Source organism: Herpailurus yagouaroundi, unplaced genomic scaffold (assembly GCF_014898765.1).
Source record: "Herpailurus yagouaroundi ecotype Mexico unplaced genomic scaffold, PumYag 253, whole genome shotgun sequence".
Taxonomy (NCBI): domain Eukaryota; kingdom Metazoa; phylum Chordata; class Mammalia; order Carnivora; family Felidae; genus Herpailurus; species Herpailurus yagouaroundi.
The window spans coordinates 160,413-180,271 of NW_024412470.1; the positions used below are offsets into that span (position 1 = coordinate 160,413).

General features: G+C 44.4%; 1 protein-coding gene and 1 long non-coding RNA gene across 6 annotated transcripts in view; one reads left to right on the plus strand and one right to left on the minus strand.

Moving 5' to 3' along the window:
- Nucleotides 1–3,240: 3,240 nt before the first annotated feature.
- USH2A (usherin) overlaps nt 3,241–19,859 on the minus strand; it is a 751,068-nt gene continuing 734,449 nt past the window's right edge. For 3 of the 5 annotated variants that reach the window (XM_040461001.1, XM_040461002.1, XM_040461000.1), the window contains 3 exons: nt 18,530–18,774; nt 6,316–6,537; nt 3,241–4,276 (listed from right to left, as the gene is read on the minus strand). In XM_040461001.1, coding sequence (XP_040316935.1) covers nt 4,187–4,276; nt 6,316–6,537; nt 18,530–18,774 — 557 coding nt within the window. In that variant the 3' untranslated portion in view covers nt 3,241–4,186. Of the gene's footprint in view, nt 4,277–6,315; nt 6,538–18,529; nt 18,775–19,859 lie in introns of those variants that run through there. The other 2 variants (XM_040461003.1, XM_040461004.1) reach the window with 2 other exon arrangements.
- LOC121020920 (uncharacterized) lies at nt 3,826–6,322 on the plus strand. Its single transcript, XR_005786363.1, has 3 exons — nt 3,826–3,942; nt 4,066–4,192; nt 5,063–6,322. It is a non-coding gene; the product is annotated as an uncharacterized LOC121020920 (long non-coding RNA).

A 19,859-nucleotide genomic window follows, 5' to 3' on the forward strand; every position in this document is an offset into this window, starting at 1 on the left:
TTCATGTCTTCTTCCTGCAGTAAGAAAGGGGGAGGGAACATGCGTGAAAGCTAATGTACGTTATCGTGGAGGGAAAATGTTTGGCCGAGCATAATTTCCATATTACCAAGGATTTGTAATTCTCTCCATATCCTTCTTTCTCATTATCACTGTCCTGTAAAAGTTGTGGGGGCAAGTGAGAAAATGAAAGAAAAATTTTTGAGTATTTACCCAGCCTTTTCCGTTAATAAAAGGCCGGGGGTGGGGGCGCCTGGGTGGCTCAGTCCATTAAGCATCTGACTCCAGCTCAGGTCGTGATCTTGCAGTTTGTGAGCTCGAGGCCGGTGTCGGGCTCTGCTGAGAGCTCAGAGCCTGGAGCCTGCTTCAGATTCTGTGTCTCCCTCTCTCTCTGTCCCTCTCCTGCTCATGCTGTGTCTCTCAAAAATAAATAAATGTTAAAAATTTAAAAAAAGGTCGTGGGGGGGGGGGTAGGAGAGACTATTCTATAGTAAAATCCCATAAATAGGCAACTCACTATACCACAGGTTGCAGTATACTATGAGATCTTTTTGATCTCTTTCACTTACGGGAATTTGAACCTTCATGTTAGGACGTGGGTTTTGAGTCTATTCTGACACTTAACTTTGCGACTTTGAGCAGATGACCCCTGCTATGCGTGTTTTCCTTGTACCTACCTCATTATGGTTTTTGTGACCCAAAGGAAAAAAAAATTGAGATGAATCTATATACTTTGTGTTCAATGACAAATGAGAACAATTCTAATTCTCATGATGAGAGTATTTCAAGTAATTCTGTACTTCAAAGCAGTACTCAGAAGTGCCATCATACCGGTTGGGTAGGATTGCTGTCCTCATTTCGTAGAGACCACTGAGGAGAAACAACTTTGCCACAAAGCTTGTGAGCTACTGAGCCAACTTTGAACCCGTGCTGCCTGTTTCAGGAGCCTGTGGTCTTGTCTGGCTTTCTCATCTAGACTTATACACCAGGATGACCTCACGTTATACGTGTACACCTGCCCAGGCCTCCCTCCAATCTGGTGGGGGGACTCTTGCTTTGGGAAAAGTACCACAGTTGATTCTAACGTACAATCAGGAGTTGAGATTATCCAGAGCATCCTGTTTTCTTAAATGGGTTCAGCTTTATCATTGTTATTTATGTGTTGTAAATATAACTCAGAGCTGTTAGAGTGGTTTTTTCACTAATAAACTTGGTTTACTTTTTAAAATTAAGCAAACCAACTTTTAGACAAGTTTACATGATATCTGTGCGATGGAAATAAACTACTCATGATATAATTAAGTTCCTTATCACCGAATTATTCCATCTGGCCTATGTTTTATTTACAGGTTGTTCAAGTTGAATTATATTGATGTTAACATGATTTTTGGATCAGCATAAGATACACTGACATATTTAGGTTTTCCATTTAGTGGAAATGACAACAGATCATCTATAAATACAATTTTTAATAGAGCTTATAAATATAGCTACAGACTCTTATCAAAGAGTTAGTATTAGGAATAACCGTAGTTCTGAACCCAAGAATGTGGCCTGTACTAGTGGTAAGACCTGAGTTCAGGAGATTTAGAACCTATTTAAAGGGATCCATAAAGAGCTGGTCATTGTTCGCTCTAAAGGAGAAACGGTGTGCCAAGGAATATAGTCCCTGTGCATAGCACCAGCCGCATGAGTTCTTCCAGGTGGCTTTACATCACTGGCTTTCAAACTAGAACACTGGAAAGCTTTCAAAAGTACTGATGCCTCAGGGGTGGCTCAGTTTAAGCAACTAACTTTGGCTCAGTTCATGATCTCGCAATTCACGAGTTCCAGCCCCTCGTCAGGCTCTTGTGCTGACATCTCAGAGCCTGGATGGAGCCTGTTTCAGATACTGTCTCCTCTCTCTGCAGCTGGCGCGCGCCCCCCCCCCCCCCCTGCGCTCTGCCTCTCTCTCAAAAACATTAAAAATACTGATCCCTTAGCCTCATGGCAGACAATTGAATCAATCTCTAGGGATGAGTCTACACTGTGAAATGAAAGTTGGCCCACAATACGCCTTAAAATAAAATCTTGGGCTGCTTCTCTGAACAACGTGAAAGTAAGGTTTAGAATGTTGCAGGGGGCAGTGTTCTTGGTGGGAGCCATACAGGCTTCTGTCCATTCCGAGCTATGGGATCAAAATGTAAATGTTTCAGCTAAATGAATTCATGTAATAGCTAAATGTCTAATTAGATTAAATGGATAATGATTTAATATAAAAATGCCCTGCAGTTCTCTATTCGTGTCGAATTTTAAACTGTGATAAAGGTATCTGGTTAATTTTTCAAAAATGGGGAAGAGCTCAATGTAAATCCACCAAATTATATTTGCAGAAGAGTAGACCAAGGATAGAGTGCAAGTTCACAACTGGAGAAGAGCTCTTCTTCCCTATGTACCTGAAGTAGCTCATGTGATCAGAAACTCAACCTTGGTTGAGGCTCACTTGGGCCAGCTTTAAACAACCACTTGACCGGGAATCATCAAATGCAATTAAAACCAGTAAACTAGCCAATCCCGTGTTTCCATTTTAGAAAGTTAAAGAAAAAAAAAGGTTAAAGAAAAGAATCTTATAATTTGTACATCCACTGCAAGGGTGCACAATTGTTGCAGATTTGTCTGCTTACAGTAGTTCTCACGAGGGAGCAGAAGTGCTGTTTAACACTGGCCTGTGCTTTTGACACTTAGAGTTGGCGAGATTTGTCAGGAGTTGGTCAGTCTGAGGATCTGTTCTTCCACAGACTGAGTTAAAGCCTCAGTACCCCCAAAGTCCACAATCTGACTTGAGGCAGAACAAGGGTATCCCTTATGTTATAAATTTTTGCCACTTTAGCCTTGGGAAAATCCACCTACCTCTGGATTAACTCACAAAATATTGTCTGACAATTGTGTATGCGACCTATAGACACAAAATAACTTTCCGGAATCATTACATAGCCCTTTTAAGAATAAGAAAGTATTTTTTTAGTGTTTTCCATGAAGAACAAATACCTTTAATTTAATGTTGATGACTTGGAAAAAAATGTTTCTTGGTCTAAGACTTTCACCAATGACTTCGTACTCCAACTAGAGCAGATGCCAGAAGCTGTTGACCCATGGCAATTGGTACTGGGGAATATCATCTGCTCTTAGTGATTCTAGGGCTAAAATAGTGAGTTCTCTGAAATGAAGGGCTATAGTACGGAGTAATAGACACATACGCGTATATACATATGACATATATGCTCATGTATCATGTTGTGTTTACATACAAATGTTAAGTGAAACACTTCTAAAGCTGGGAGGAGCACGAAACTTCTTTTTAAATTCTACAGGCTAATTAAATGTTGCAAATAGAACAGTGGGTTCCATGTGAAAGGTGCAAAGCTGACGATGTCAGTATGCCTGGGGATGCAATTGACAGAATTTTATGGAAAGTATTGATCGGAGTTTCAAAACTATATAAAATATGTGGGAAATAGTTCTTTAGTCCTTAGGCTTTCAGAAGATTCATAAATCAAGAACAGATTTGTAAGTTTATGTGGTGCTCTGCCAAAATTTGGTGTGAACTTTTTAAAAAAAAACTACGTTTGGTGAGTACTTATTAAACACTGTAATTACATTGAACCTTCTGCTCAGTGTGTATCCACCACTGCAGTCTGTTTTTTTCTAACTGATTCAGCTTGGCCTGAAACTGGGATTTTATTTTGTAGCTGTGATCATTAGAATTGCTGTTTCTTCCAGGATCGTGTCACTTCATGGGAATAAAGGATTGAAAGGAGCAGCAGTGACGTCCTCTCAGAAGAACTGCTTAGTTTCTCACTTGTAACGACTGTGGGCCGATTTGAAATTGTCCCTGATTATCCACTTAACCAATGGAGTCACTGTCTGGGCCAAGTGAAAATCACAGGCTCGTTTAGCTTCCTCAAAGTAGAGCAAAATAAGTTTTTTCATATCGATGGTACCCCTTATTTCAGACCACCTGAAAAACAGACCTCTATCACAGAAGAACAATTTCAAAAACAAGCCTTGTTTTTGTTTGGTTTTCTAAAGGATTACAGAATAACCAGCAATGACTCTTTCTGGCGTATACGGTGCGTCTGTCCGTGATAACCCAGCGGGGACAGGGCACGGGGCCCGCCTTTCAGCTTTATGTCTTGCAAGTTTCCGTCCTTCACAGGTGGGTGTCGGTGAACGTGGTGTGTTCCTTAGTCACAGAGCTGAAACCCTTGATGGCATTCATCAGGTCCTCTTCATCCACATACTGAAAAATAAGCCAGTCATCAGAGTTAGGACATTTGCTATCAGTAGTATTTGCCATTGATTGATAGTGGTATCAATTTAGTATAAAAAGTACTCTGTAAGTATTTTGTTAAAGGCTAGTATTATGCTCAAATCCTTAAGGCATGGTTTGAGATTGTCCTGCCTTAAGTTTACCTAATTGAAAGGATCACATGTACACATGAACTACGGACTAATCCAAAATGTCATTTGAGTGTTATTAAGTGCCGTATTTTAACTTTCTAAGCCTCAGTTTCCTCATCTGTCAAGTGAGATTATATTTTATTTTATATTTATATTCATGGATGTTATACACACATCCACACACACACGTATGTGTATACATTTATATACTTAAGATTTGGTTCAGGGGTATCTGGGTGGCTCAGTTAGTTAAACGTCCGACTTCAACTCAGGTCACGATCTCATGGCTTGTGAGTTCGAGCCTCACGTCGGGCTCTGTGCTCAGAGCCTGGAGCCTCCTTCAGATTCTGTGACTCCCTCTCTCTCTGCCCCTCTATCGGTCATGCTCTCTCTCTCTCTCTCTCTCTCTCAAAAATAAACAAACGTTAAAAAAAAGATTTGATTCAAACTGCAAGCAGAAGAGACAGAATGCATGCTGTTGTGCTTCCCACTCTCTTACTGTATTTTGTATTTATTGAGTAGGGCTAGTAATATTGTTTGTAAGGTTATAACGAACAGATTATTTTCCAGGTTTTGCATCTTCGAAAACTTTTATTAAATTGCTTTGCATATTGTCTATTGCTAGTACTGTCAAAAGCAAGCAAAACCGGCAATATAGCATAACAGTGAAGAATGGGGCTTCTGTAACCAAATGATGGTTTTAAGATCCCAATTCCATCGAAAAACCACTGTGTATCCTTAGGTAAGGACACACATGCATCTTAGCCCTCTATATGTTATGTTGTCCCCTATAAACTTGTCCTTTTCCATGTCAGATATGATCAATTAACAACTCCTTAGGTTTCAGCCTGATGTAATTATTCCTGCCATTTAGAATCTTTAGCTCTGGAATGGAATCATGGAACTCGAGAGTCATAACAATATCAAGCAGGCCCACAATTTTAAAATGCACATTGTAGATCATTGTCCTGAACAAGCCAAGACTGTGCATTTTTCATTGTGATTAGAACCTGGAACCAGGAAACTTGCCCTATTCCTTGCCATTACTTAAGAAAGTCTTTGTGGAAGTCCTCAACTTTTCAGCGAAGGAAAATTGAGTACTTAGGTGAGAGGAAGACTCTAAAGGCAGAAACAGACGGTTGGAAGACATGGAAGTGAATCAGTCTGCTCTGCAGAGCAGGTGAGTTCTTAGCTGGCGATCTTTCCTAGCTACCCCAAAGGAACAGTTCTCCAGCAGATGTCTAGGTAGTCGGCATAATGCAGAAGGTTGATGGTTGGTAAAAACTGTAGGGTTTTATCCATTTCAGCACTAGGGACTTATAAAAAATATTAGATATTAATGAGGTTAACTTTCCAAGAGTCAGTTATTTGTATCCACTGGACTGAAATTATGAAAGATGAAGTTCATAAACAGTAATACCTTTGTTTATCATGATTTTCTGAGTTTCTTGGAAAAGAACCATTGAGCCTATTGAAAGAAAGATTTTCTCCTCTAACCATAAACCCAAAGGAAAAAGGTGATGCACTTTTTTTTTTTTTTTTTGGTTGTTTCTCTTGTAGACCAGTTCCAATGTTCCCAGTCGCCTTCTGCCCAAGTTAATAGAGTATAGCCTGTTTGTCTCTCCACCTACTTGATGAATTCATTTTTTTGAGCATCTGATGTTTGCAAAAAGAATGAGACAAAGTTTCTACCCTGCTCATCAAACAATTTTAGTAACACTAATAAGTAGGTCATTATAAAATACTTGGGCAAATGGTCGGAGAGATGCAAAGTGCTGGGAGGCAGCATTCAATGAGGACAGGATGCTCCGTGCCATCCATTTACCAATGTTCTTTCGCGGGGTTGATCAAAGGCTCTGGATAAGGAAACCCACTCACCAATCCACTATCGTGGCCCATGATGGTTTCCCACAATGAGTCATCGATCAAGACTTTCTTGTCCTGAAAGTCCATGAGTTGGCTGACACTGCGGTGGAGAGAGCCTTGGGAATAAGTTTGGCTTATTTGGCTCTGACTTGGGATCCGAAGTACAGATATGCTGCGGTTGCTCCTGATACTGATGGGTGTCCCAGACCGGGGAATTTTGGTATCAGCTAATCCCTGAAAAGAAAGTTGCTGTTGGTGATTACTGTCTAAAGAAAATGGATTTGCAATGGGACGGATAATATGTGTCACACATTGTCAATGAAGGGAACACTCCATTTCCTCCTACAGAACAGCTTGTCTGGAATACCGTGGCCCCTGGGTTTTTGGTAAGGGTGAGACGATAAACTAATAGTTGTATTAGACATCAGTGTTCTTAGTACCTACAGAATTTATGCGCTAACGCTTTGGCTCTTGTTTTCTGGAGACAAGGGCTAGCTGCATTACAAAGTGGTGAGGTGAAGGAGATAGAGGTTTGGTTAACAAAGTAACCCCTTCATGAGTGTCACCACTGAGCCTGTGTCTTGAGATCACCGCTTTTCCCAGAGCAAAGCTAACAATGGTCTCTTATGGCTGCCAAGTGAACACAGTTGGATTATATTTTAAAATCCCTGGATTTGTGTAGGAAAATGGACTCTCCCCACCCTCTCTTCTCATTCATATTGTTCTATTTGTTATAAGACTCAGCCATCAAAATAGGTCTGTGGGGCGCCCGGGTGGCTCAGTCAGTTAAGCATCCAACTTCGGCTCAGGTCATGCTCTCATGGTTCGTGAGGTCGAGCCCTGCATTGGGCTCTCTGCAGTCAGCGCAGAGCCCACTTCGGATCCTCTGTCCCCCCTCTCTCTGCCCCTCCCCACTCTCCCCTTCTAAAAAAATAAACATTAAAAAAATTTAGTAATTAATAAATCACCAGGCACCTGTGTGGCTCACTTGGTTAAGTGTCTGACTCGGTGCTGACAGAGCCTGGAGCCTACTTCGGATTCTGTCTCTTCTCTCTGCCTCTTTCCCACTTGCACCCTACAGCTCTCTCAAAAGTAAGTAAACATTAAAAACAAAAATATGATTTAAAAAATTAATAAATCAGGTCTGGTATTAACATCAGAAAGACAAAGGCACTATGTGATTAGAACCTAGAATGTGCCATAAGAAAATCTAGCTGCTCTAAGCATCTGAGGTTTGATTTAGCTGTTCCAATCAATGAAATGTTCCTGCTTTTCATTGTGTGTGTAGTCAACGCATCATGCACAAGATCATGCATTCACGCAGCACACGAGGTACCTCCAAGTGCATGGTGTAACTTTTTAGGGTAACATTGCTTGACACATCAGATATATCAGCCACAGAGTCAAACTGAGAACAAAGAGGGAGGCATCAGTCAGCGTTTAGAACAAACAAAATTACCATCAAACAAATTCTTTGTGTTTCTCCAACCATGACATAATCATACAATCATTCTGAGATGCATCTCAGGGTGTGTGTGTGTGTGTGTGTGTGTATTTCTGCAATTAAAATTGCATGGTGAGTGGAACGCAATGGCTTAGTGTTTCAGGTGAGTTCTACTGGAGTTATTTGTTTGTTTGTTTGTTTTTTATATATATGGAATTTATTGTCAAATTGGTTTCCATACAACACCCAGTGCTCATCCCAAAAGGTGCCCTCCTCAATACCCATCACCCACCCTCTCCTCCCTCCCACCCCCCATCAACCCTCAGTTTGCTCTCAGTTCTCAACAGTCTCTTATGCTTTGGCTCTCTCCCACTCTAACCTCTTTTTTTTTTTTTTCCTTCCCCTCCCCCATGGGTTCCTGTTAAGTTTCTCAGGATCCACATAAGAGTGAAACCATATGGTATCTGTCTTTCTCTGTATGGCTTATTTCACTTAGCATCACACTCTCCAGTTCCATCCACGTTGCTACAAAAGGCCATATTTCATTTTTTCTCATTGCCACGTAGTATTCCATAGTGTATATAAACCACAATTTCTTTATCCATTCATCAGTTGATGGACATTTAGGCTCTTTCCATAATTTGGCTATTGTTGAGAGTGCTGCTATGAACATTGGGGTACAAGTGCCCCTATGCATCAGTACTCCTGTGTCCCTTGGATAAATTCCTAGCAGTGCTATTGCTGGGTCATAGGGTAGGTCTATTTTTAATTTTCTGAGGAACCTCCACACTGCTTTCCAGAGTGGCTGCACCAATTTGCATTCCCACCAACAGTGCAAGAGGGTTCCCGTTTCTCCACATCCTCTCCAGCATCTATAGTCTCCTGATTTGTTCATTTTGGCCACTCTGACTGGCGTGAGATGATATCTGAGTGTGGTTTTGATTTGTATTTCCCTGATAAGGGAACATCTTTTCATGTGCCTGTTGGCCATCCGGATGTCTTCTTTAGAGAAGTGTCTATTCATGTTTTCTGCCCATTTCTTCACTGGGTTATTTGCTTTTCGGGTGTGGAGTTTGGTGAGCTCTTTATAGATTTTGGATACTAGCCCTTTGTCCGATATGTCATTTGCAAATATCTTTTTCCATTCCGTTGGTTGCCTTTTAGTTTTGTTGGTTGTTTCCTTTGCTGTGCAGAAGCTTTTTATCTTCATAAGGTCCCAGTAATTCACTTTTGCTTTTAATTCCCTTGCCTTTGGGGATGTGTCGAGTAAGAGATTGCTACGGCTGAGGTCAGAGAGGTCTTTTCCTGCTTTCTCCTCTAAGGTTTGGATGGTTTCCTGTCTCACATTCAGGTCCTTGATCCATTTTGAGTTTATTTTTGTGAATGGTGTGAGAAAGTGGTCTAGTTTCAACCTTCTGCATGTTGCTGTCCAGTTCTCCCAGCACCATTTGTTAAAGAGACTGTCTTTTTTCCATTGGATGTTCTTTCCTGCTTTGTCAAAGATGAGTTGGCCATACGTTTGTGGGTCTAGATCTGGGGTTTCTATTCTATTCCATTGGTCTAGGTGTCTGTTTTTGTGCCAATACCATGCTGTCTTGATGATGACAGCTTTGTAGTAGAGGCTAAAGTCTGGGATTGTGATGCCTCCTGCTTTGGTCTTCTTCTTCAAAATTCCTTTGGCTATTCGGGGCCTTTTGTGGTTCCATATGAATTTTAGGATTGCTTGTTCTAGTTTCGAGAAGAATGCTGGTGCAATTTTGATTGGGATTGCATTGAATGTGTAGATAGCTTTTGGTAGTATTGACATTTTGACAATATTTATTCTTCCAATCCATGAGCAGGGAATGTCTTTCCATTTCTTTAAATCTTCTTCAATTACCTTCATAAGCTTTCTATAGTTTTCAGCATACAGATCCTTTACATCTTTGGTTAGATTTATTCCTAGGTATTTGATGCTTCTTGGTGCAATTGTGAATGGGATCAGTTTCCTTATTTGTCTTTCTGTTGCTTCATTGTTAGTGTATAAGAATGCAACTGATTTCTGTACATTGATTTTGTATCCTGCAACTTTGCTGAATTCATGTATCAGTTCTAGCAGACTTTTGGTGGAGTCTGTCAGATTTTCCATGTATAATATCATGTCATCTGCAAAAAGCTAAAGCTTGACTTCATCTTTGCCAATTTTGATGCCTTTGATTTCCTTTTGTTGTCTGATTGCTGATGCTAGAACTTCCAGCACTATGTTAAACAACAGCGGTGAGAGTGGACATCCCTGTCGTGTTCCTGATCTCAGGGAAAAAGCTCTCAGTTTTTCCCCGTTGAGGATGATGTTAGCTGTGGGCTTTTCATAAATGGCTTTTATGATCTTTAAGTATGTTCCTTCTATCCCGACTTTCTCAAGGGTTTTTATTAAGAAAGGGTGCTGGATTTTGTCAAAGGCCTTTTCTGCATCGATTGACAGGATCATATGGTTCTTCTCTTTTTTTTTGTTAATGTGATGTATCACGTTGATTGATTTGCGAATGTTGAACCAGCCCTGCATCCCAGGGATGAATCCCACTTGATCATGGTGAATAATTCTTTTTATATGCCGTTGAATTCGATATGCTAGTATCTTATTGAGAATTTTGGCATCCATATTCATCAGGGATATTGGCCTGTACTTCTCTTTTTTTACTGGGTCTCTGTCTGGTTTAGGAATCAAAGTAATACTGCCTTCATACAATGAGTCTGGAAGTTTTCCTTCCCTTTCTATTTCTTGGAATAGCTTGAGAAGGATAGGTATTATCTCTGCTTTAAACGTCTGGTAGAACTCCCCTGGGAAGCCATCTGGTCCTGGACTCTTATTTGTTGGGAGATTTTTGATAACCGATTCAATTTCTTCGCTGGTGATGGGTCTGTTCAAGCTTTCTATTTCCTCCTGATTGAGTTTTGGAAGAGTGTGGGTGTTCAGGAATTTGTCCATTTCTTCCAGGTTGTCCAATTTGTTGCCATATAATTTTTCATAGTATTCCCTGATAATTGTTTGTATCTCTGAGGGATTGGTTGTAATAATTCCATATTCATTCATGATTTTATCTATTTGGGTCATCTCCCGTTTCTTTTTGAGAAGCCTGGCTAGAGGTTTGTCAATTTTGTTTATTTTTTCAAAAAACCAACTCTTGGTTTCGTTGATCTGCTCTACAGTTTTTTTAGATTCTATATTGTTTATTTCTGCTCTGATCTTTATTATTTCTCTTCTTCTGCTGGGTTTAGGCTGCCTTTGCTGTTCTGCTTCTATTTCCTTTAGGTGTGCTGTTAGATTTTGTATTTGGGATTTTTCTTGTTTCTTGAGATAGGCCTGGATTGCGATGTATTTTCCTCTCAGGACTGCCTTCGCTGCGTCCCAAAGCGTTTGGATTGTTGTATTTTCATTTTCGTTTGTTTCCATATATTTTTTAATTTCTTCTCTAATTGCCTGGTTGACCCACTCATTCGTTAGTAGGGTGTTCTTTAACCTCCCTGCTTTTGGAGGTTTTCCAGACTTTTTTCTGTGGTTGATTTCAAGCTTCATGGCATTGTGGTCTGAAAGTATGCATGGTATGATTTCAATTCTTGTAAACTTATGAAGGGCTGTTTTGTGACCCAGTATATGATCTATCTTGGAGAATGTTCCATGTGCACTCGAGAAGAAAGTATATTCTGTTGCTTTGGGATGCAGAGTTCTAAATATATCTGTCAAGTCCATCTGATCCAATGTCTCATTCAGGGCCCTTGTTTACTGACCGTGTGTCTAGATGATCTATCCATTTCTGTAAGTGGGGTGTTAAAGTCCCCTGCAATTACCACATTCTTATCAATAAGGTTGCTTATGTTTATGAGTAATTGTTTTATATATTTGGGCGCTCCGGTATTCGGCGCATAGACATTTATAATTGTTAGCTCTTCCTGATGGATAGACCCTGTCACTATTATATAATGTCCTTCTTCATCTCTTGTTACAGCCTTTAATTTAAAGTCTAGTTTGTCTGCTATAAGTATGGCTACTCCAGCTTTCTTTTGGCTTCCAGTAGCATGATAAATAGTTCTCCATCCCCTCACTCTCAATCTAAAGGTGTCCTCAGGTCTAAAATGAGTCTCTTGTAGACAGCAAATAGATGGGTCTTGTTTTTTTATCCATTCTGATACCCTATGTCTTTTGGTTGGCGCATTTAATCCATTTACATTCAGTGTTATTATAGAAAGATATGGGTTTAGAGTCATTGTGATGTCTGTATGTTTTATGCTTGTAGTGATGTCTCTGGTACTTTGTCTCACAGGGTCCCCCTTAGGATCTCTTGTAGGGCTGGTTTAGTGGTGACAAATTCCTTCAGTTTTTGTTTGTTTGGGAAGACCTTTATCTCTCCTTCTATTCTAAATGACAGACTTGCTGGATAAAGGATTCTCGGCTGCATATTTTTTCTGTCTAGCACACTGAAAATCTCGTGCCAACTCTTTCTGGCCTGCCAAGTTTCAAAAGAGAGATCAGTCACGAGTCTTATAGGTCTCCCTTTATATGTGAGGGCACGTTTACCCCTTGCTGCTTTCAGAATTTTCTCTTTATCCTTGTATTTTGCCAGTTTCACTATGATATGTCGTGCAGAAGATCGATTCAAGTTACGTCTGAAGGGAGTTCTCTGTGCCTCTTGGATTTCAATGCCTTTTTCCTTCCCCACTTCAGGGAAGTTCTCAGCTATTATTTCTTCAAGTACCCCTTCAGCACCTTTCCCTCTCTCTTCCTCCTCTGGGATACCAATTATGCGTATATTATTTCTTTTTAGTGTATCACTTAGTTCTCTAATTTTCCCCTCATACTCCTGGATTTTTTTATCTCTCTTTTTCTCAGCTTCCTCTTTTTCCATAACTTTATCTTCTAGTTCACCTATTCTCTCCTCTGCCTCTTCAATCCGAGCTGTGGTGGTTTCCATTTTGTTATGCATTTCATTTAAAACGTTTTTCAGCTCCTCGTGACTGTTCCTTAGTCCCTTGATGTCTGTAGCAAGAGATTCTCTGCTGTCAGCTATACTGTTTTCAAGCCCAGCGATTAATTTTATGACTATTATTCTAAATTCACTTTCTGTTATATTATTTAAATCCTTTTTGATCAGCTCATTAGCTGTTGTTATTTCCTGGAGATTCTTCTGAGGGGAATTCTTCCGCTTGGTCATTTTGGATAGTCCCTGGCGTGGTGAGGACCTGCAGGGCACTTCCCCTGTGCTGTGGTGTATACCTGGAGTTGGTGGGCGGAGCCGCAGTCAGACCTGATGTCTGCCCCCAGCCCACCGCTGGGGCCACAGTCAGACTGGTGCGTGCCTTCTCTTCCCCTCTCCTAGGGGCGGGATTCACTGTGGGGTGGGGTGGCCTGTCTGGGCTACTTGCACACTGCCAGGCTTGTGATGCTGGGGATCTGGCGTCTTAGCTGGGGTGGGTAGGCAAGGTGCACAGGGGCAGGAGGGGCAGGCTTAGCTTGCTTCTCCTTAGGTGATCCACTTCAGGAGGGGCCCTGTGGCAGCAGCAGGGAGTCAGATACGCTGCCGGAGGTTTGGCTCCGCAGAAGCGCAGAGTTGGGTCTTTGCGCGGAGCGAGCCAGTTCCCTGGCAGGAACTGGTTCTCTTTGGGATTTTGGCTGGGGGATGGGCGGGGAAGATGGCGCTGGCGAGCGCCTTTGTTCCCCACCAAACTGAGCTCTGTCGTCCGGGGGCTCAGCAGCTTTCCTTCCCTTTGTCCTCCAGCCTTCCCGCTTTCTGAGCAGAGCTGTTAACTTATGACCTCCCAGCCGCTAAGTCGCGCTTGCTGTCGGAACACAGTCCGTCAGGCCCCTCCGCTTTTTGCAAGCCAGACTTGGGGGCTCTGCTTGGCCGGCGAGCCGCCCCTCCGCCCCGGCTCCCTCCCGCCAGTCCGTGGAGCGCGCACCGCCTCGCCGCCCTTCCTACCCTCTTCCGTGGGCCTCTCGTCTGCGCTTGGCTCCGGCGACTCCGTTCTGCTACTCCTCTGGCGGTTTTCTGGGTTATTTAGGCAGGTGTAGGTGGAATCTAAGTGATCAGCAGGACGCGCGGTGAGCCCAGCGTCCTCCTACGCCGCCATCTTCCCTCCTCTGGAGTTATTTGTTTAGTGTTGCAGAGCATGAGAGGATCTTCAGGCAAGTAAGGAAACTGTAAGTCAAACCTGCACTTAAACTTAGCTATACTTGATGCTATGTGGTCTTGAAAATGTTAACAAATCATAAAAGCCTCTCTCATTCCCTGGTATCTCTGTCCCCGTTTCCTCTGTGAAGTCAGATTGGAGCCTAACATCCTTTGCCAGTATGTTTCTTGTGTCAAAACGTTTCTTACCTATTCAGAGGACAGGAGTGCCCGGGATAGGAGCTTGTCGTGTGTGTGTGTGTGTGTGTGTGTGTTTCAGGGGTAGCTCTCATCGACCTACCCAAGTGTACAGGTGGATCTGAGACCCTGAGCAGGTAACTCCAGCTTGATCCTGTTCAGAATCTTACCCATTTATTCTGGGGCCCATAGATAACAACACTGGCTCTTTATTTGGTTCTAATAATGCCAATTATCCTCTCTTTAGTTTGGTTAACCTTCACTAATATTCTTCTATGTGTCCAACTTCGTGACACCAGCTTATGTTCAAAAATGTTTTTGAAAAGCAACAGAAGGAGGCCTGCAAGTACCCGTTTATTACCCGGGTAGGATTAACTTAGGATACAGTGGGTTCCGGGAACACTGCCCAGGGCCCTGGGACACTCCACATTCCACTTCTGCTAACCCTCTGGGCCCTGTGACTAATACCCTCAATGCTGAAGATGAGCCAATGTGGGAGCCCAGAGCCCCTGGCAGCCAGCCAGTCCCCACCACCCCTGCCTCTCCTCACACCTCGCTTGGCCACTTCGCAAAAGTAACCAGTTGGGAGCCACTCTGCTTTCCCCTGACGGTAAGGGGTATATGAGAGTAGGGTGTTTCCACTCTTTTGCCTGCCTGTCCCAGTGGACATCTGGCCTCAGAAGCAGCTTGGCTTGGGTTTGGCAGGAACTGTAAGGGCTCATCAGCACCCCTTACCTCTTTTGTGTTTTGTGTTTTCTTACTGTGGTAAGTACACTAATACGAGATCTACTCTCTTAACAGACTGGGTGACAATACAGCATTGTTATTAGGTACAATGTTGCACAGTACATCTCCAGAACTTCTTCGCCTTGCATAACTGACATTTTATGCCTGCTAATTAGCGGTTCCCCATTTCCTCCTCCCCCAGCCTGGCAGTCACTCTATTTTGCTTCCGTGAGTTGGACTATTTTAGATGCCTCACGTAAGGGCAATCACGCAATGTGTCCCACCTGTTTTTATTGGTTATAGGACTGCACCCACTGCTTACGGGAATTGTATCATATGTATTACATTTTTAATTCATTTATGGCTATTCTCGGAGTATTGTGTGTCCAACTTCCCGAGTGCTGGTTGGAATGGCAGATTCTTTGGTTTCTTCCTCGAGAGATTCAGGTCCTGCTCCTTTGTGATGCTGATACTGATAGTCTATGGGCCTCACTTTGACAAAACAAAGCTTGGCAAGACTCGAGAGGACCATGAACAATGGTGTCATCCAGAGTACCTTCCATTTGGAATGATGTGATTGCTTCTTGACCCCTCAGTTAGCCAACTGGGCAAAACTCGATTCCTCCTCGGCAAGGATTATGAGACACTGATGCCTGCCTGTAGGGTATGGGTCAAGGGACAGGAGACTTGACCCCTGAAACGAGTTACAGACACTAATGATATGCGGCAGGTTTTCCTAGAAGCACACTTCATGTTACAGAGTAGATGTTCCCGCAGAGCTCTGGAAATTTCCTCTCACGTTTTCCATGCACTCTGTATACCCCAGGGTTGATTTAGCTGATGTCGCCAGGCTAGATATGTCTCAGGTCTTCTTGGCCTTTCCATGCACTTCTGAATTCCAGAAGTGGGAGTACATCTTTGGTCTAAGAACATGGTTTCCATGGGGCACCTGGGTGGCACCGTCACTTAAGTGTCTGACTTCGGCTCAGGTCATGATCTCATGGCTTGTGAGTTTGAGCCCTGTGTCGGGCTCTGTGCTGACAGTTCAGAACCTGGAGCCTGCTCCGGATTCTGTGTCTCTGTCTCTCTCTCTGCCCCTTCCCTGCTCATGCTCTCTCTCTCTCTGTGTCTCTCAAAAATAAATAACCATTAAAAAATAAACAGAAGAACACGGCTTCCTCAGAGAAAGTTACTCTTCAACAAGGGAAAACTTCAGAGTGTCTGCTCTTCAGGGAGAATCTTCTGATGACTATACCCTGAACATAAGCGAATGGCTGATGGTTTGAACTGGCCACTCAATGTTCATTCATTTCACAAATATTTGATGCGAGGCACTGTTCTGGGTGTTGCGGTGCAGCAGTAAACGGCCCACAAAATCCCTGACCTCGGGGAGCTTCCATTCTATTCGAGGAGTCGGACAAGCATGTCTGCCACGGTGTCATGAGATGGCTGTCTGGAAAAGGACTAGTGGACAAGAATCCAGGGGATTCTATCTCTCATGGAGGGGAGGTGACATCTCTGCAGAGACCTGAATGAAGTGAGAGTATGAGCCACCCAAGAGGAGAGCAGGAGCGATGGCCCAGCCAGAGGAGCTTGATGTGCTCGGGGAGGAAGGAGGCTGGAGGGCCGGAGAGCAAGGAGAGGGGGATGAGGTGTGGTTGGTGAGAGCTGAGGCCCAGGCCACGGGAGACATTGTCTCCACTTCTCTACCACCAAGTCACTGTCCCCTGGCTGCTCCCCGCCCCACACGCAAACCATGGGCATCAGAGGGGTGACTCCCCCTCGGTGCCCCCCATTTTCACTACTTGGGCATCACGATACACCTTTGTCAGTGCCTTCGACACTGTTCGTGGCTGTGTCCTGCACAAATGAAGAGATCTGGATGGAACACAATGCTCTTTGGTTGACTTTTCTCTATTGTTTGAAGTGCTGCAACTCAAGCAGTTTGATCAGGCTTCTGTGCATAATTTGGTGCCGCTGTGATACTGTGATTTATAATAAATATATATTTGGCCTTCAGCCCAATTTCTGGCACAGGACTACTGAAACCCTTGGAATTTCTTAAGAGATGAGAGCCACAAAGGTGTCTTTTGTCATGCTAATGAGGTGATTTTCCTGGGAACTACCTAAAGTTGGGGGCTGGTTATCAGAACCAACCCTGTGATAAGGGTGTGGAAATTTCGGTCCCAGCTCAACCTCAGCTCACCCCCCACCTCTAAGGAGGGGAGAGACTGGAGGTTGAATCAGTAGCCAATGGCCAGTGTTGACCAATCGCGGCTAAGGGATAAAGCCTCCATTACAGTCTGTTCTATCCATCTCTTCCATCTGCCTGTTCCCGGGTTCCCTCCTTTTATAATAAACTGGCGATCCAATAAGCAAAATGTTTCCCTGAGTTCTGTGAACCGCGCTAGCAAATGAACTGAACCCCAGGAGGGGTCACTGGAAACTCTAACCCGTAGCTGGTCTGTCAGAACCCCGGGTGACAGCCTGGACTTGTGACCCGGTGTCTGCAGCTGGGGAGAGGGGACCGTCCTGTGGAACTGAACCCTTACCTCATGAAATACCTCTGACTCCACCTCTCCCCGTAGGTAGTGTCAGAACTGAGTTGAATTGTAGGACACCCACCAGGTGTCAGAGAATTGCTTGCTGTGGGAAACTCCGCCCACATTGGAACTGGTAATCACAGTTTAGTTGCACTGGGTGGCTACTAGCTCATATGGAACCTTTGTGCAAACTGCAGCGAAGGTGATTTCTCAGGCAGAGGCAGCCCTTTGGACACATGGCTTGGAGAAAAGTCTGGTGCCTGGTGGGAGTTAGAACTTGCAGCCTTTCCTCCTCCGAGTAGACACAGCCCCACACCGCAGAGGGGACCTTCCGAGTCAGTCACGTTTCCCCCTTCAACGAGTGCTCTGGGCCTCGATCTCCCCGCACCATTTGTGTGACCTCACCCCCTAGACCTCTGACCTCCTATCTTGGGACTGGGTGGTCGGGAGCTCTGAGGAGCCATCCATCCTCGGTGGCCTAGAGTGTCACAGCCAGGGGACAAACTGAGCACTGCGAGCACTTTATTCTCTCCCTAGACTCCCTGTTTATTTCTAATCCCCGCAAGGGGCACAGTTATATAATCTGTAAATTCCCCCGTTGATTTCAACATACCACCCTTCTCCACCATTCCCTGATTGACAACGTTAGAACAGAAATATTCATCCCTGGCTGCACCTTAGAATCACTTTTGGAGTTAAAGAAGGAGATTACCAATCCCCAGGCCCCACCCAAAAGTGATGAAATCAGACTTTCTGGGAGAAGGCCCAGGCAATGGCATTTTAAAAAGCTTTCCCAGGTGTCTTCATCCACGCGGGCTGCTTTAATAGAATCTCATAGACTGGGTGGCTTCTAAACAACAGAAATTATTTCTCAAGTTCTGGAGGCCGGGAAGTCCAGGATCAAGGTGCTGGCAAATTGAGTGTCTGTTAGGTGCCTGCTTTCTGGTTCACAGACGGGGGTCTAGTCTTCTTGCTGTGTCCTCACATGGAGGAAGGGACAAGAAAGCTCTGGGGGCCTCTTTTAATAAGGTCACTATTGGCCTCCCGTGGTCCCCATATTTTGTCAAACATAACTGTCATCTAGTCCCTTGTTATTATGACTCTGGAGACATTTCCCTTTACATAAACGCACTAGCCCAGGGAGAGGGAAATGGGGCCCGCCTTCAGAGACCTACCCCATGGGTTTCCCCCGGTGGGTAGACACTCAGTGGAGACATTCTCTTCTGAAGAGGTACTAAGGGAGGTCTCTCTCTGATATATGGTTCTTTGTGGATTTTTCTTTGTAGTATCAGAGACAGGAAAATGGCCAGCAAGATCAAGCCCAGCATTGCCATTAACACGATGAACCATAACTGGCTGTAGAACTCGGTGTTTTTCCTCCCCGATCCTCTCTTTTCTCCAGGAGTTGTCAGAACCAGGCCTGCAAAACCCAGGGGCAGAAAAGGGAGATGTTATTTCAGAAGGCAATTTTGTGATCCCTTGCCCTGTCGTTTGGTAGTAAATTGGAAAGGAGTTTAAAGCAGTTTGTCTCATGGTGCTGGTTTGTACTTGTGTTCAGGCCGGGAAGCGGTGCCGTGCGTCTTCAGGGGCAGGCTTACAGCCCTCAGGAGACCTCGCCGACACTCCTCAGGCTACAAATCACTGCTGCCTTTGCAAGTTTCCTGGGAGAGACAGGGGGAAGGGGAGGAGGAGGGGACTTTTAAAAGGGGTTACCAAGTAACCTTGAGGAATGCCTGCTTCACCGCCGTGGGCCCTGGGAGCCAAGTGTTTTCCTGGGCGACGGATTCTGGTGAGGGGCCAGCCTGACCACTGCTGCAGAGACCCTACTGGGTCTCACACAGTCAGTGCCGTGGAGATCCGGGGTCCCCTCACTTCATGCAACAGCCCGGTGCCTGAGAAGTTCTGTGCAAACCGGATTTGAAACATTAGATCCTACTTTCTATTGTGATGGAAACAGCCTGTGCTTGCCACCTTGTTGTCTTTATATTTCTGGCACCCTGGCCTCTCTGTGACCTTGTCAGGCTCTGCGAGTCGCCACTCAAGTGCCCTCAGAGCCTCCCCTGGGAAGAGGTCCTTTGGCAATAGGACCACTCACGCCTGACTTCTCCGTACAGGGGACAGTCCAGTGCGTGTGATTCCCTGCACGTGAGGCTAATCACAGGAGCTCAGATTTACGGAGCACTCATCGGCCCTGTGCCTTACAGGACGAGGGCTGGGGAGTCCCACGACTAAGTCTGGGGGTGTGGGGGAAGCTGGGATGAGCTGGGCCAGACAAGAGAAGGGCTCATGGGGGACGCTGCAGGGCAGCGTGAAGCAGCGAAGTCAAGCCCACGGAGCAGCGGTGGGTGTCAGAGCCCCTCTCCAAAGGGCTGAACACGGTGGGCAGAAAGGAGGAGGAGAAGGAGAAGGTATGAAAGCCGGGAAGAAATGTGTTTTGCAGAACGAACAGCCCCGGGCCCAGGAAACAGCCAACTGGGAGTTTCGCCCGAGAGCCCCTCACTAGGT